The sequence below is a fragment of the Cuculus canorus genome, chromosome Z (genome assembly GCF_017976375.1).
Source record: "Cuculus canorus isolate bCucCan1 chromosome Z, bCucCan1.pri, whole genome shotgun sequence".
Lineage (NCBI taxonomy): Eukaryota > Metazoa > Chordata > Aves > Cuculiformes > Cuculidae > Cuculus > Cuculus canorus.
In genome coordinates, this window is record NC_071441.1 from 12,644,065 (window position 1) to 12,661,989 (window position 17,925).

General features: G+C 38.0%; 1 protein-coding gene across 4 annotated transcripts in view; it reads left to right on the forward strand.

Moving 5' to 3' along the window:
* MAST4 (microtubule associated serine/threonine kinase family member 4) overlaps positions 1-17,925 on the forward strand; it is a 261,302-nt gene that overhangs the window by 40,159 nt on the left and 203,218 nt on the right. For all 4 annotated transcript variants that reach the window (XM_054054161.1, XM_054054163.1, XM_054054162.1 and 1 more), the window contains exon 3: positions 13,333-13,486. In XM_054054161.1, coding sequence (XP_053910136.1) covers positions 13,333-13,486 — 154 coding nt within the window. The remainder of the gene's footprint in view (positions 1-13,332; positions 13,487-17,925) is intronic.

Genomic DNA, 17,925 nt, shown 5'->3' on the forward strand with positions numbered 1-17,925 from the left:
GTGTTTTGAGGGACTGATGCTTTAGTGGCCTATTCTGAGAGCAGTCTCTGGGCACCATGTTAAATTATCTGCAGTATAGGCTTTTAAATGCAAATTTCAGGAGCTCTGTCATCTGCACAATATGGGCTTTCCTCTCTTTTGAAATTATTAAGCAGCAGTTGATGTGAGCAGGTGACTTTCCGATTGACCTGGAAAGCAAACAGACCTGACTCAAGCATTTTTCTTGGGAGTTAAATCTGAGCTTTGGCTAAAGATGATTCAGTGCTTTTTGTTTTGTGAAATAGCTTTATTAAACAACTTTTACATTCAGTATTAAAAGGTCCAGTTAATAGAGCAGTCAAACGTCACAAAAAACTAGGTTAACTCCCACAGTGGTGTGTAGTCACACAAGTCATAAATTTCAAAGCTTTTCACACTGCATACTTTTCCTTGTGGACTGTTGTTAGTATGGCTTAGAAAGATTATTTTATTTGTAATTTAGACTGTGGTTTATCAGAATAAAAGAAATAATCTAAAATGAAACGGAAGTGTAGGCAATACAGATATACCCAAGAACGTTACTATTTGTATTTATGGATAAAACTAATGAAGTATCCCTGTTTTCACATTGGACACTTCTGAACTGCTACTCCCTAAACATAAGAAAGCCTGAAAAATTAGATTGCATGGCTTAAGAAAGAAGTTGTCTTCATCCTTTTTTGTGTGTATGTTATAAGACTGATGTCAGCATGTCAACTCTTTGAATGAAAAATGATTGGTTTCCAGGCAATTTTGACTCAATCTCATTATTTTATTAACTTCTTATCCCTTACAGTGGTTTTGAGTGCTTTTGAATAGAATGTATGTTTGGAAATCTATGCTGTTACGTCTTCTATAGACTTCAGGGTTTTTTTTATGAAGTGGTGGATTTCTAAAGCACAGGAAGGGCAGTATTGTTGCCTCCTAGTAGCTATAGTTTGTTTTCAGCTTTTGAAGTGGTGGAAATATTTATGTATTTTGAAGCTACAAGGCTGGGATTACTCCAGTCCAGAATCTGCCTGTAACTGGGCACAGATAAAACAACTATATGTGATTTAGATTTCAATGTTGAATTAGAAAACTATTTTTTTTTTTTACGAAAGATTTGGAGTTTTATTATTTTGAGTATGACAACATAACCCTTAGAATACAGGATGTGGTATGTTGCCCACTTGAAGTGAGGGCACAAAGCTGATGTATAAGTGGATTAAAAGGTATACAGTCTATCCTGAAATCCTAGTAGACCGCTAGTAGACCCTGATGAGAGATGATGTGGGTGGTGTTTGTCCTGCGTTTGACAGCACTCCTCTTTCACTAGTGGTAATTGGAAAAAAGACAAAGCAAGACTTGAACACACTTGAACTACTTCGTGAGTAGAATTGTACTTTGTTTTTCATTAGATCAGGTTACTTTAGCAAAATATGATTCTAATTCAGCGGTTGCTTCCTTGTTGGAGACATTGTAGTGCTTCTAAATTCTACACTAGCCATTTTAATGAAACTTCCATTAAATTACATATACTCATGAGATTCATGGCGATATCAAAGTAATCAACTGCTACAGCTTAGTATACAACTAATCCTTGTAATTTAGAGAGTTCGAAGTCACACCGAACTTTTAAGAAAGTGTGTATAAATCTCTGAGGTGGTATGATCTATAAATAAAAACTCTTGACAGCTATACGAGTAAATCATCTTTTGCTGTTAATTTTAAGTTTTTTTTTTTTTTGTACGAGGGTGAAGAAACCAGAGCTGCTCTAAACTGTAAAGACAAATGCAGTTGTTTTGATTTGGATGCTTTTTACATGCCTGTTTTGTGTCTACCTACTGATGTCTGTTCTTTTAGATACAGTGTGTCATACATTCTGCTATTGTTTCTCTGCCTAATAGGACTTAATATAGGATTTTTAAAAATCTAGGTAGGGATCTTTCCTTCTCCCACCCTTAGTGTCATTGTATTAAATAGCTACCCATTGAATTGGAAAAGCCTGGACAAAGAGGCCAGAACGAGTGAAGATAAGTCTATTTAAGTGTAGGGATTACTCTGAGAATATTTAGAAAGTATGGGACGTTACTTTCTTAGATCACACAAAGAATTAGAGGAGTGGAGTATTTTTAAAATCATCCCTTGATACCTTTGTTTACATTCTCATGTGGTCTTCATGCTTTTTCCATACTTCCTGAAGTATTCAAGCTAAAAAAATAAATCTTCCTTGAGCCAGATAGCGTTAATAAATGCTTATAGTAATGAGAGACCTGGGTAAATTGTCCGAGACTGACAAATGGCAGCTGACAGAAAATGTGAAATGCAGTGGAGGCACTTAAAATTACGAACATTGTTCATGATTATTGTCCTTAACTACACATCTCTGCCAAATGCAAATTAGGTTGTGCTTTCCCCCTTCCCCAGATAAATCTTGCCCTTCTAATGTTTCTGTTGGTGAGTATAAAAGAGAAGCATCCCAATCTCTGAATTCTGTATTAGACGTCTAGGGTAAAACTATAAAGCTATCAAATGCCTTGTTCTAGTTCCCTTAAAAACAGTTCAGGAAAAGGGTTTTTCATGTCAGCTGTTGTTCAATAACTGTGTGAGTTATCTTTCTCAGCACTGCACAGGGAAGAAAGAGATCAAAAATCCTTTGTCTGTAAGATCTCTTGTGGTGAGGCTGCATTATTTAAAAACTTAGGAGCGTGTTAAAGGCAAACTCCAGGAAAACCTAAATTTTCTGGAACTGTATTTGCTGGTTGTTACGGTTAATTAAAAAATATGAGGAGGTACACCTACTGGTAATTACTGCTAATTTGTTCTCAAGTACACAGATGCACATTACTGGTGTATTGATCAAGTAAGGCATTTCTTTTCTAAATCAGACTAAGTTAACAATGCAAACCCTTCACATAAATAAACTTGCTTTCATCTTGCATTGATTTATGGATCAACTTCAGGTCTTTTACATGCCGAGAACCTTTTACTCCAAGCTTTCATCATCCTGGGTTTCTCTTTTGTTTTGTACCTGCCTTGCATATATGTATTGTAATGCCCTTTGATATATTATTCCTAATGAAAGTGATGCTGAATTTGAAGCTTTATGTGGCAAGATGGATTATTGTATTTTAATAGCCTCAATAAGGAATAAAAACCGAAGATTTTTTAATACTGTGTAAAGATTGTCTGTCTCCTACTCTTAAAACTGAGGTACTTATGAATTGCTGTAGCTGGAATAAGAAAAGCTGCACTACAGATGTTTGCTATTATTCAGAGGAATAAGATAATGACTAGAATCCTATAAGTTGCTGGGTAGGTCACTCAAACATTCTGCTATGATCAAGAAGCTGTCCCTGGGCTTGGAGTGGCAATTGTTCAGTGGCTTGTTATGAGGAGCTGGTCACTGGAACAGGGAGTGTTTCACCTTGCATTTTTATTTTTAATTTCGCTGTAACTGAGGGAGAAGCAATACCTAATTGAGCATGGATGGAGCAGATAGACTTGAATAAACAATTAGTTTTCTGAGGCCTCCAATGTGATCGAATAAATGAAACCTTTATAGGTAGTCCAGGAGCTCATTGGTGAATGTGGATGGAAATAGATTTTATGAAGAACTAAACTGCTTTCACCTCATTAGTATTCGTGGTATAACAAACTCACCTCCCCCCTTTTCCAGAGATGTATATTCTCCTCTGAACTATTTTTTTTCCCCAGACAAATAATGATGGTGTCAACAGCTGATGAAGATGAATAGGTCGGTCGTATGTATTTCAGATTTTTTTCAATTGAAAGTGACTTTGAAGGTTAGTTTTACTAGGTTTTCATCCTTCTAGTTAAAAAGCCAGGAAAAATCTTTCTTAAAAATCTGTGTATAAGCAGCAGCATTGTAAATGTTTGAAGTAAGTTGAGCGTGTGGATGCCTGCACATGCACGGAGCATAAATACATATTTCCGTGCATTTGTCATGGCTTTCTTGTGCTATAAAAGGGATCATTAAAATAATTAAGGGTGAAAATTCTGCCTGTGGTGTCTAGAAATATCAAAGTTCTTTTTAATTTGCAGTGTAGCTAATTTCTTCTTTCATTGAGAAATAAAAAAATACTTGGTATGGCCAGTTTGATATTTTTCTCTACAGCACATGCATAGCATTACTAATGGTACTCGTAGTTCTGCGTATGATACTAAGAAAATTAATATAGCTGTAGAATATTAAAGAACAAAGATCTGCCACAAAAGAGGCTTTATGCAAGGGAACGTAAGAAAACGCTGCTTTGGGTCATGTAATTTTTTTTGTGATACACAATATTGATAACTCCCATTTTAACTTTAAAACATTTGGTTCTTAGTGTTCCAGCTGAAAACTTGTTTGTCTTTGTTCACTTCGCTTCTTTGGAATAGATAAAAAGGTGAAAACAAAACAACCCTCTTGAAGTGTGTAGGTTGTGTTAGGAAGATTTGATTTTTGTAGCTCCTCACTGTCCTTGGACCTGCAAGATGCCTGTTTTGATGCCTACACTATAACCCTGCAGTGTCTTGTAATTTCTGAAATTGTGTGTATGAGTGTTTTTCCTTCTTTAGCACTGCAAGCAAGCAGGTTTCCAGTTGTTTCTTTGCCCCAGTAGCGGTATTTCCCAGACCCTGGTAATTGCCCACCAGGTTTTTGGGAGCTGGGTTGTGTCCATGGTTTCTTCCCTAGCTGGAGCAGGGGTGTTTGAGTACCTTTCTGCCAGCTTTCACTTGCAGCCCCCTGGGTACTTACCAAGTCCTTTGCAGCAGGCACACGTGGCAGTAGTCATCAACAGCAAATTTCAACACTATTTAGCAGTTTTTCCTGCCAAGATGGCCAGCAGGATGGGGACAGGAAGGGAGTATCCTTCCTCCTGCAGAGCAGTGGCACGCACTGCTGCACATCTGGGCAGGGAATGGTACGTTTTCTTTTTCAATTTTCTTTTGTCAGATCTCTTTTAAAACTGTGGAAGTGAAGGTGAAATGTAAGAATGTTTTTCATGCTCAGGCTGTGCTCAAAGGAGCTGTACCCTACAGAAAGGGTGGGGGTTTTTTTTGTGGACGGTATAGTTGGAGCAGATTTGAGTATATTGGACGGACCTGTCAAATCCTACTTTGTTTTCATGCTTTTTGAGAATAAATTATTAAACAAACTTCCTTACAGAATCCTGTGTGTTGAATGTTGAATATGGTCCCTCTGACCTGTTGAGCTGCTGCAGCCTCTTCTGGCTGGCAGACTGTGATGCTTTGACTTCTCTTACTTTTCGAGTGTGTTGGCGATTTTCCCTATTTTGAGAGTGGTGGTTTTTTTTTTTTTTTTCCCTGTCAGAAGCAAAGGCTTCTGCACATCCTCTGCATTCCTGAGAAGATAACCTATATGACTCTCAGATTAAAAAGCAAATCTTGGTGCTACCAACTGGTAGAGTGCCCTATGTGAATCTCTTTAACCATATGTTGAGTTATATCTTTATATCTTTATTTAGAACTACGTTCTGTTTTGTGGCTCTTGTTGTAGCGCCTTGCAAGAGATCTGCGGAACCTATTTGTTAATCTTTTCCTTCATGTTCATTAAGGCCTAGAAAGTCAAAACAAGGAGACGGGGCAGGCTCAGTTGTTGGAAGCACTGTCATCAGTATAAATACTGTTGCTTCATTTATTCCCTGGAAAGGGAGCAGTCTGTCAGTCCATCTGCGTATACAGAGCTGGCACACAGGAGGCTTTCAAGAGTTGAAGGACTTGATCATATTGTAACAAAACTGTTCCATCTTAACCAGTTTAACCAGTGGTAAAGTAATAATTGGCTCAGACAGCAGTGCACATGCATATTTATTGGCTACTTCTTGGCCTTGTAGAATACTGTGAAGGCTGTGGTTCATTTTCTGCACAGTCATGTGTAAATGTTTGTGAAAAAGAATTGGATACAAGCTGATTTTTTTTTTAAACATAGCTGTAACTGATTTTTCATATTCCTCCAAGTTTATTTATCTATCTATTTTTAATTGACAAGAGATTTGTTTTTTAAAAAAATGCAGCTGTTTTAAAAGCAAATTTGCATTTGTAAAATGGGTGTGAAATGGGTAGCAAAATAATATGGATCTATCTCTATTGATCCTCAGGAGAATTCCATACCATGTAGGATATGATAGGTAAGAACATGTTGTAGAAAAGCAACATGAACCTTCTTTGCTGATTTTGTTTGTTTAAACATACCATATATTCAGCATAGCCAACTAGACAATTTTGAATGACTTTAGTTCTAAGCTTGTATTTCTATATATACGTAGGATATAAAATCAGTAAATGCTTAAAAGTGATGCTTTATGAACAGCAGATCTTTACAACGGATTTTTCCTGTTTACTTTGGTAAGGATGTGTGCAGTGTCAGCTGCAGGTTGTATTCGTATGTATATTGAGAGCTGCTGTATGAATGATTAGCAAATAATAATCTGAGTGTAAATAAGACCTTTTCTGCTTCTTATCTTTTTCCTTCAACAGAGAGTCTCCCTTTGTCTGTGCAGTAGCTAATGGGCTGGTATCACTGTCCTAAGAAGGAAACTGGAGGTCACAGAGGGAAGTGAGATAGTCCAAGGCTTGAAGTCTAGAACATCAATGGCAGATGCTATTCAGCTGGAGAACTAGGGAGGACTCAGCCCAGGCTAAGGGAGATCCTTCCGATGGAGAGGGAGTACAAAGGCAGTGCCGAGTTTAACAAATCTGGGATGAACTGTCATCTTCCTACTTGACCTATGATAGGTGGTGGTGGGGAAAAAAAGTGTGCTTGTTCTTGAGAAAATGCGTTAGGAAAAGGGACAAAGAAAGGGGATCTTTCTTTGTCCAGTGAAATCCTTGTGGCCTGGTGAGACTTCCTCTCTATGCACTCTTCACCTTCATTATCCTTGACTTCTTGGAAGTAGTGCTAGGTTTTGGAATTAGGTTATTTGTGATTCTCTGTTCTGCAAAGCAGGGGCAGCTCTAAGAGCTGTGAACATTCAGAATAATTGCAGATTTCTCAAACCCTACTCAAAACTGAGGTGGGTTAATATTACTTGTAGGCAAAGGCAGTGTATTCTAGAATATCCCAACAATCAGCTGATTTAATTGGAACTGCTAATGATCTTTTTCAGCTGCTGGGTTTGATGCAGATTTGTGGAGATTCCTGTGTACGCCCCCGCTGTTCAGATTGTACCTTCAAGGAGGATCCTTCAGAAGTTGATGTTGTGACCAAACGCAGTGGAGCTGCTCCTCACAGACATGAGTAACTGCAGAGTATTTGGAAATTTGTTTGCAGTTCTGCTTGTAATGGTACTTTAAGACAGACCTCTTGGGCGTCTATGCTGCCCCATTGTAGCATCTCCTCTTAAAGTCTAATTTGGTCTTACTGAATTCTTGTCAAGCATCTTAAAATGTACTGTGCTCTTAAGTGGTAAAATGTCTTATGAAACAAATTCTTAGATGCCTTTGGTTTGTGGAAGATATAATCCTGTCCTTTAATAAGATCCTCATAGTCCGTGTTGCTCTCTGTGTTGATGCAGATAATCAAAACTCTGGTATCTGTGTCAAATTTGATTAGACTTAGGGAGACTCTTTAAGTTGTAAGGACATACTTCTCTCTCATATCCAATTGAAGCACGTTTGCATAGGTTGCCTTCAAAAAAAAAAAAAAAAAGTGCTTTACTAGGCTGCTGTGTTTCAGCTTAAAATGCTCACAAAGAAGCCAGATAGAGAGGCAGTGTGCTGTAAGAAACCCAGTGTAAGTAGTGTGAAGAAACAGATTGATTTACGTTCCTAGCAGTCTCCTTCACTATGAGGGTCCATTGCTGTTGAACCAGCAGTGGTTCTTTACTGGCCTCAGAAGCACCTTTGGTTCTGGCACAGCTTATGTCTGGAAATGCAAGAGACAAGGAAGGATTTGTAGATTTGTGAAGCCGTGCTCCTCTTAAGCATTTACCTTTATAACAATGAGAGTTTTTACTGAATAACTGAATTTCTTTTCACCACAAGGAAGGCTCTTATGCTTTTGTCTGCATGGGACTGGAGTGTGATGCTTTCCATTCTTGCTAATTTAAACATCTGGATAGGTATGATGCAATTTGAGATACTTGGGGACACAGTAGTAGAATTTTATTTTGGGATTTCTAGTTGATAACGAAAAAACTAAGCAGTAAAAGTGTGATGGATATTTTCTGCTTTTGGTGCACTACATGAGACTTTTCAGGTGATCTATCTCTTCTGGATTGGTGCCTGACGGGGGGAGGTTTAAACTAGGTGACAGAGCACAGCCTTGTTATGGAAACTTTATGATTTAAGGTACATATAAAACATGAGCTGAGGTACAGCTGAATTCCACAGCGTTCAAGAGGAAGAAGTTAAAATGCTCACTAGAATGCCTTTGTTCATATTTTTAAGACTGCATATTGACTTCTGTGGGAAGTAAGAATATTGATATTGCCTATGGAAAAACTAGGGGAGGTTAGCGTTGAAGTATTTTTGATAATAAAACCATAGTGGGTGTTTCAAGAAAAGGTGGAGCTGAGCAGATGAGTTCATTTCTCATTTCAATTTAATTTTTATTGGAAAAAAACACCCTGTGCTGCAACAAATCTCAGCAGCTCAGAATAGCTTATTTTCCTTATCCTGGTGTTATCAGTGCGATTGTGTTATCTTAGCTTCATTGACCTTCTTGTAGCATGGATTTCCTCTCCTGTGAACTCCATTATTTTCTTTCTGTCTCAGACTTCTCTATGTACTTAGCTTAAATTGTACTTCTAAACACTGATGATATGTCTTATTTACAACCAGTTATCATGTCCTTAATTTTCATAAGGGCGTGTGGGCTGAAGTACTTGATATGACTACTGGATGATGTAATTATCAAGCAGAGAATTTGTTCTAGCTGTAGAATAAAAATACGATGGTAGACAGCTGGATTTAATGCTACTGAGGTTTTTAAAAACGTGAAGATAATCCGTTGAGTAGGTGAGCTGTTAAAAGTCCATGGCTAGTACGGTGTGAGAATAATTTTCTTTTGTGGAACATAGCTGATTCTGTTCACACAAAATGAATAGCTTCAAAATATCAAGATAAAAAAAAAAATGGTTTGAGGACAAATTGATTCAGTCCCAGTTCCCTGGAGGAAATTCCTATATAACCAGAGGAGGCTGTCACTCAAATTCTATCCATGTTTCTATAGGATCTTTAAATCTATGTTTAGAAGTCTGTGGATAGGATATTTTAATGATTCTGTTCTATGTAATTTTTAAGCCATTCTCCTCTAATGTTACTCTCTGTTCGTTTTTGTAAGGTCCATGGGAGGGAGTGAGGGGAAGAGTGTTTTATGAAAGCTGTTATCTCCTACATTTTACAGTGCTTCTGTAGAAAGTCATCACCTACAATATAAATAGGCAGATTTTTTTTATGAAATGTAGAGGAAAATGAATTGGAAGAAAGGAATTTTGTAGAACACGACATTCTGTATAGCTTGGAGTTTGCCACGTTTTCTCTCTTTCAAAGTGCCTTTGTCAGAAAGGAATTATACAGTGTTTAATATTGGGGGAGGAGGCATTTTTACATAACTTAACTATCCATGCATTATGAATATTAACAGCAGAGACTGGTGGCAAGATGTGTGCTGATTAAAAATCCCTCTCAGCAGCCTGTATACGGTCAATAGCTAAGGTAACTCCCCTTATACTATAGATACAAGATAATCAAATATACTTGTTTTCATATACTTTGTCTTAGCTGTTACGGATCTTTGAAGTAGTGACTTCTCAAATTCTTTTATTCCCCTGCCCTGCATTTCCATAGAGAAGTAGAAAAACTGTCCTCCGTTATACTGTTGCTCCTTAAGTCAGTAACATTTCTTTAAAAGGAGTGTGAAGAGAACTGAATGCTTCCAGCCTGAGTGCAGTAGTGAGATGAGGGCAGAGCGTGTAATAGCCAAAACCTCATAGTATAAGGTGAGTTTGGAAACTACCTGCAGGGATACAGCTGTTAAATTTCTCACAACTTGCTCTCAACCAGGTTTCACTGAAAAGAGAGGTGCAACCAATCAAACCTTGGTTCTCCTATTCAGTTTGTATGTCATCCAACATTGACACATCAACATAGTTGGGAAGCATGAAGTAAATACCAGGAGAATGGTGACTGTGGCTGAGCGAATCTATCCAGAGTTATACCAAGGCTGCTGAAGGGTGTATTCTTGTCTGCTTTTGTCAGTCTAATACAACAGCAGTTACAACGTACGGAGTCCTTTCAAATACACACTGGGTGTGCTATAGATCTCATTTTGCCCTCTGGAAACAAAAGCAAGCTTCTAGAAGTGCTTTGTTGATATATGTGTAATAAAGCAGGAGTTGGCCATCAACATCAAAACACTGAATCTCATGTTTCCACATTGTTTCTTTGTAGTACTCAGCCATATAATGTCTTTTGGTATAGTTGCTTCAGGTAATGAGATACAGTTCTCTACATTCAGCTGAAGCCCGGCTGACAGATCTGTTTAAGTGTCTACTATACTGAATTTAATTGTTCCTGCATTAAAATGAACTTCTGCTCGCAGGAAGCACATAGTGAACCCTAATAATGCTGTGACATTTTGGTCCTTAATTTGTCACGGGCACGGAGTCTTATTTTTGTTTTATCTCCATGCAATAGAATCACGTTCTTCAATGTAATCTGAGTTTCACCCTGTTGTGTCTAAAAATGCTAAACTTCAGAAACTGCATTTCATTCTGGTGTTTCGTGTAAAAGGATAGCATACGGACTTTCCATTGAGGGCATTGTGTGGGAAAGTGTCAGTGCGAGGGATATCTCCTCTCCTTCCTCTCCCTTTCTTTTCTCCTTGTTCCTGCTTCCAAGAACCTCCACGTGTAGGATCTTGAGCATAGCCAGTTCATGAGTGGTAAAGATCCCTTCCTCCTGGTTTGTAGCTTCTGTCCCAGTCGCCAAGACCCAGTCTCTGGTTGCACTGGGTCTCCTTCTCTGTTGCAATTGAAGAAGTTTGTGTTGTTGAGAACTTAAGTGCCCAAAGTTGGTGCTGGAATCGTATCAAGCAGAAATTTCAGTTGTGATAGTCACTTAGCAACAGGGAGGCACCATAGCATGAAAACGCTGGCAGGGCATTGCTGTTAAAATGGTGAGCTAAGGGGTGTTGATAGTTAAACTGTCTTAGATTTAAAAGCCATGCTTTTCTAATCTGACAGTTGGGACAGTGGAAAAGCATCCCAAGTATGAGCTGACAACTTGGACAGTACTGTGCTGCTCTCTGGTATAGCCTTTTCCTAAAGTTTCTTCTAAAACCCAGAAGGCTGTGGAACAGGAGCAAAGCTTAATTGGAAAAAAAAAAGAATTTTGTAATCAGACTTAAAGGAATACTCAAGTCTGCTTATCGCAGGAGTGACTTGAGCAGCCATAAAAGTTAGGTACCTCATTATAAGGGGAAAAGGTTACAAGGTGGAAGATACTAATTCTGTTGTGTAAACTTAAGGGCTAATATGCAGGGAGCTTAGTGTGTTTGTTGAATTTTTTTTTCTTGTTTAACCTTTCGATGAGCCTTATGCCAGGAAAAAGAGATTGAAAGTGTGGTTGGTGACTTTCAGTGTGAACCTGTTTCAAGAAAGTGCATGAGGTTTTGCTAATAACTTATGTGAAGTCTTAATTGCATCATGTTGTTGTCAGATGCTTGGAGTCACTCAAAGTGCAGTATTGAGCAATCCTTGCCATCCATCAGTCAGTGAACAGTTTGATTAATTGTTTACAGACTTATGTGAAAGAGTCTCAAAATAATGTTTCTTGGAAGCCAGCTGTATTCAGTCACTTCCTTTAACTGATTTGTAAATTGGCCCTATTGAAGTATCTTGTCACTTGGAAATAGAAATGTTTGACATATACCTGTGTTTGTAAAATAAAGATGGTAACAATGGTTAATTAAATATTCTTTGTGACCCCTAAACCTCCCAATACAGGAAACTGCTGCAAGCATAGGCTGTGAGTTCGTTACTACAGTATCTGTTGTGAACACAAATAAGTCTTACTATGCTGAAGAAGCAGGTTGAGAAACCACTGTTTTCGTTGGTGCTCTAGAAGTGTGTATCTGCAAATACTTCCAATAGGGTGCAGATTTGATTTAAAAAAAATACCCCACTCAAAAAATGCCGAATGACTACCTAACCTGAAATATGGAAATAAAAAAGAAATTCTAAACATGGGATTCCAAAGGCTTTGTAGGGCATACAGTACTCTGCTGTGGGATTAACTAAATGTAAACAAACCCAGGCTTCACTGTGCGTCTCTGTCAGTGACTATGGTGACCTTGACTCCTTCCTTTCAGTGGACAGAGAGGATGAAGCAGATGTCACGTAGGTTGTCTGGCTGATAAGTCTCAGTACATGACCTGTACAAATCTAAAAGACTTTGTGCTTGGCTTCCTAAAAATGGTGGTAAGAATCAGACATGTTAAAAACATTGGAATGGTTTGCAAAATAGTGACACGATGCAACTGCACCAGTTTAAGGAGGAGGATGCTTGTAATATTCTTTTGACATTTCTTGCTCACATTCCTGCTTTTTCTTCCTTTCTTGTATTTGCTGACTTGCTATTCATTTTCTCTTTGTGAACTTAAGAAATACTGAGACATTAAATGTATTGTCAGAACCAGAGAGTTAAAATGTTATGCAGGAATGATGATGGGAAGAGAATATAAGGAATGAAGATCTGTATTGACACTTATTTCAGAGTCAGTGTAAATAAGTGGCTGTTTAATAAACAGGGTAATTTATTTTCTTTCTTTTTGCACTGTGGTTAATAAATCTGTTTGTCAGCGTTTCCCTAGACTGATTAGCAGTTTGTTGATAGTACAGAGCCATCTAGTGACTGCTTACGTGAAGGTGGGGAGAAATCGCCAGAGGAAAATGCTGGCAAGAGCAGAAAATCGTGCAGGTTGCTAGGTCAGATGGTTCACAGCTGCAAAAAGACTGGTTTTGTTGGTCGAGTAAACTAAATCTGATCCCTCGTACCGTAAGATGGGAACACTGCAAAATAGGCTCCTTCTGTGAGAGTATGGTTGGAAGTGGTGTGAGCCAAACAAGAGGAGGGCGGCTTTCTTACATTGACACCTACAGATCTGGCACTTGCCAAATTTGGGGTTCAGTTAGCAATTTAATTACTTTACATCTTTCTAAACACTTTTTTTTTTAATGCTGTAGGTAAAAGTAGCTTAGTTGTTTTGTTTTGTGGGTTTTTTTTTGGTTTTTTTTTTTCTTTATTGAAGGTAAGCATTTAAACAGTACATATGCATAGTTTCTTTTCTCTGTTTCTTTGCAGCTTGATCACATATTGCCCTCCCCACCTATACTTTCTCGAAAATCCAGCAGTCCTGAAGTCTCTTCTCTCCCTGGAAAGTCTTCCAAGCTTAAGAGGCAGCTGAGTGAAGATGGGAGGCAGCTCAGAAGAGGAAGCCTTGGAGGAGCTCTGACTGGTGAGTTCAGGGGGTGTGTAATGTCACCTAGAGGTTTAGCACCTGTGGAGGTGGTGGCATTTTGACCCTTAGTGTCTGCCTTGCAGCCAAATTGTTCTGGGAATATGTGAGCTCCACCTGCTGTTTTCATAGTCTCTTCCACAGGAATTCCTCGATTGTCAGTGGGTCTCCCTCCACGAGGTGCTGGTAGGTGGCCAAGCACAGCCTGAAAATAACCAATTTCTTGAAATTTTCAGGAACATGGCATTTATCTTGATAACTTTGGTCAGTGGCGTAAGACGTGCTCTCATATGCTCACTCACAGCATCACTTACGTCTTGTTTACTCAAGATGTTGAAGTGCACAGATGGTCTCTCTAGACTTGATTTCATTAAAGAAAAAACAATTTGGCCTCATTTGTCTGGTGGAGTACTCCTAGGAGAAGGAGGGTCATTACCAGCTAGCCACTGTCTGAGGGCCACAACTTTTCTGTGGAGCCACGCAGAGGTAATGTGACGGTTGAAGAGAGCTCAGGCCCTCCCTGCCTTGATAGTGTTTGTGGAAGATGCAAGATGCTGAAATTGTGATTGTGTCCTGGGAGCTGTATGGCTGTGGCAGTCACTGAAGAGAGAATGGGTTTGAGCGTGGAGTGAAGTGAAAGTGAAAACACTGGGACAGGTTAACTAGTGCCGATGAAGGAATTTTTTAATTCTCTAGAATTTGGCAATTTTAATACATTCCTGAAGTGCACAATTTTTAAACAGTTTGAAGAATTTATGAAGAACAGGATATTAAGTACTTGGTGAGAGGAATGATAAACTTCTGTGTATTTAGTGGAAAGGATAAATTTGAGACTCAACATCTTGTTTTATCTGTTCAACTGATCTTGATGGATATCAAAATCAAACAGGTGAAATTCAGGTTAGCAAAAGTCATTTACATGAGATGTGACCGTCTCCAGTCTCTGAATTCTGTACATTGTTCAGACGTTTTGTATGGGGATGAAAAATGGTGCCACAGCGGATAGAGCTGATTCTTCTGCTGTTAAGTGTTTGGAAAGTGCTTTTAAAAGTATTTGCTTTTCTTGCTTTCTTCTCACCCCTGTCCTTGTTCTTATCCTAGGAGAAGGTAAAAAAGGTATTGCAGTGCTTCTCTTTGTAATCAGTAGCTTAGAATTGCCTACAATGCTTCAATGAATGACAAATAATATATGTATATTTTACCAAAGTAACTTAAAAAATTAAGTTATCTCAAACTTTATATGAAGGAAAAATAGGTAGTACTACAGGAACTTCTTGTGTCGCATCAGCCCATAATAATTGCTGTTATTTTTAGTGTCAGTAGAGTAGAATTTGCTGTTTCCCTTGCAACTTCATTTTTAGCAAGAGTTGCATTATGAGGCTCTCAGAAACAATATCAGGGTATTGGTGATCTGTATGGGCTTTTGTGAAAGATAAATGACTTACAGTGGTCTGAAGTGTCAATTTTGCTAACCGTATCAGCGAACTCTCTGGCTTCTCTGGAGTGTTGCTGCTCTAAAAACTTGAAAGTGTAGACCAAACTTGTATTTACTGAAACAAAACATTGCCAGCACACTACTTACTGTATCAGCAGGAATTGGTGTGGGTTTTTGATGTTGTTTTTATTTAACTTTCAAATAGAATGGTGGTCTTCAAAAACTGAACTTTCCCGTATAAGCCCTCTAGATAGAGAGGGAAAAGGCAACCTAATCTAAAGCAAACAAAGCAAATGTGCTCTGCTGCTGTCATCTCTAGTCTTTATCTCTATGCTTGAATTATTGTTTGAGGTCTTTTATAAAGCAAAATGGATATATTTTTTGTCTGCTTGCAATATGTTGTGCGGCGTTTCATGTCAGGATTTGGGAATGTAGTGTGCAATGATGTCAAACTGCTTTATTTCTAATGCGCTTTAAATGAACCTGTATTACCCTAAGGCTTTGGTATCTTAAAATAGTTTAAATATCTTAACAGCTTTCAGGATAGTGATTAAGTTAATCAAACTCACACTGATGACAGAAGGTTCTTAATATTATTTCTGGACTTTTCAACAAAAAAAAAATTTGAAAAAGCGCACTGCAGATAGAATTGTTTCAAATGCTCAGTAATCTGAAGTTAATAACTTCAGCATTACCTTAGACTGACTTACCTACCTTTTTTACATACTTAGTTTTGAGGTTTTTTTAGTTTCTTTAATGCTTAAGAGTAGCTCACTGTTCTGGTTTGAAACTACAAGAATCACAATGTCATTTAAAATAAGAAAAATGAGAGATTGAGAAGGCCTTCCATTAAAATGAATGAGCTGACATTTCTTTTGGTTTAGGTTTACTTCTATGCTCATGCATCCCCTCCCTAATTTCTGTTTGAGCGTTAATGTTTCTGAAGAGATACTCATGTTTGGTAAGTGGGTGAGGTATTTGGAGAACTGTCATTTGCAAAAGTACTTGATCTTTAATATCACTTTACAGTCATTACTATCTTCCTTTGTTCTTCTGTTTTGTGGCTTTTGATATTCTTTTAACTGAAGTGCTAGCCTAACAATGACTATCAACCCCTTGGAAAATAGTTCATGAAAATATTTTTTAAATTGCTTAAGGTACTTCTGTTTACCTTTGCTAAAATCCTAGAAATACATTAAGTTTGAGTAAGTAAAAGATTCCTAGCCTGCAAATTCTCACTCTTCCTATGCTGATGCTTGCTGCTCACTCGAAGTGTTAGAAAATAAGCGAATTGTACTTTTTGTGTTACTTTGACTTTCCCTTTGGTGTTAAGAATACAATATTATTGAGCCATAGAGCATAAGTAGTATTAATAATAAAAACAGAAATAAAAATTTAATTTGTTTATATAAACCAAATAGTTCAAATCCTGCAGGGCAGAATACTAATAAAGGTAAATGGATAGGGTTTTTATCTCTGGGAATAGATCCCAAATAAATGAGTTTATTGGGCTTTACAAGAGAGAATAATTCTGTGCATGACATAGAAGAAATAAAATCTGTGTTGTTGCAATATATTGGAAGTGAGTTACAAAACCTGAAGGATTACAGCTACTGAGAACCTCCTACTCTGCATTGGCTAAAGTAAATGACAATTTACTTTACAGAGTTTTAAGTGTGATATACAAGGTCGTTCCAATGGGAAATCAAAACAAGGGAGAGCAGGTTTGGCAACTTTGAGAGGTGGGATAGAAACTGAACTTACATTCTGCTCAGCTTCAGGGAAACTCCAATCTAGATGTTTTTTTTTCTGAACTGCCCAGTCTTAACCAATCCACCAACCACACGTTTTCATTGACAAGCAAAGAATGCTCTTTGGAGTTGAAAAGAAATTAAATCCATGGTTTTGAGCATAAATCTACTATTGATTCCTGTTGAAAATTGCTAGGGTACCACTAAAGTCTGGCCAATAAAAGAAATGAATACACACCTGGACACACCATGCTCTTATATTTTGGAAAAGTCACCTCAGTCTAATTGTTGCGACATTATTGCTTTCCTTAATCTTCATTCCCCAGGGTGGGGGAGGAAGAAAACTTTTGGAGAAGGACTGAATTTGGAATGAAGACTTTATTGGATGTGTCTTGCTATTAGTTTCGCAAATCTTCTTTAATACTTGTTGTTCTGAAGTGCTAGCAGTACTGCTTAATAGAAAGAAAGGATGAAAAATAATATTTCATAACAGGGCTTGCTAGCATCAGCATTCATGAGAGAAACTTTGGAGTCGAAGTATTTGAAAATAATGTACGACCAGTTCCTTTTTTAAAATATTTTATTTCTAAAGGACTATGAAGTTTTGAGTAGCAAACACACACAAACATGGTGTAAACCACAATGCTTGCACAGTTTGATCAACTGCATAATAAGCCTTATTGCAAAGTTGAGCTGTAGCTACTTGTTTAATAGTCCTAGGTCTAATACAGAGAGAAAAGATCATTGCTTCAGAGGAGTGCTAGTACCCTCTGGGTGCCAAGGCATTAGAAGAGTGGTGGTCAGACTGAGAGCACAGCTTTGTCAGGTGAGGTAAGCTCTATTGTTGGGACAGAAGACTGCTGTGTGTAGGTCTGTGCTTAAATGCCTCTACCTCCAGCCTTAGGTTGTCTTCTTAAGGATTCCTAGCAGTGCATAGGCTGGGGCTTTAAAACTTGTTTCTAATCAGGAGAAAAGCTATTTAATTAAAAAGCTGCTTTTCTGTTTTTTTTAAATCTCCGCAAACTTCAAAGGACTGTCTACAGTCAGAGGTTTTTGACTTAAATTGTCTACAGACTTTAGTTTGCCACGTTCAGAAATGCTTAAATAGAATTCATGGCAGAAAGCAATGTGAAAGGCTGAGAAATTAAATAAGCTTTTACCATGGAGGGGGTTCACCTGGCAAATCATTTGCACAAGCAAATCGAACTGGCCTTGCTTTCATGTCCTGTTGCTGGTCCTCAGTTTGCACCTCC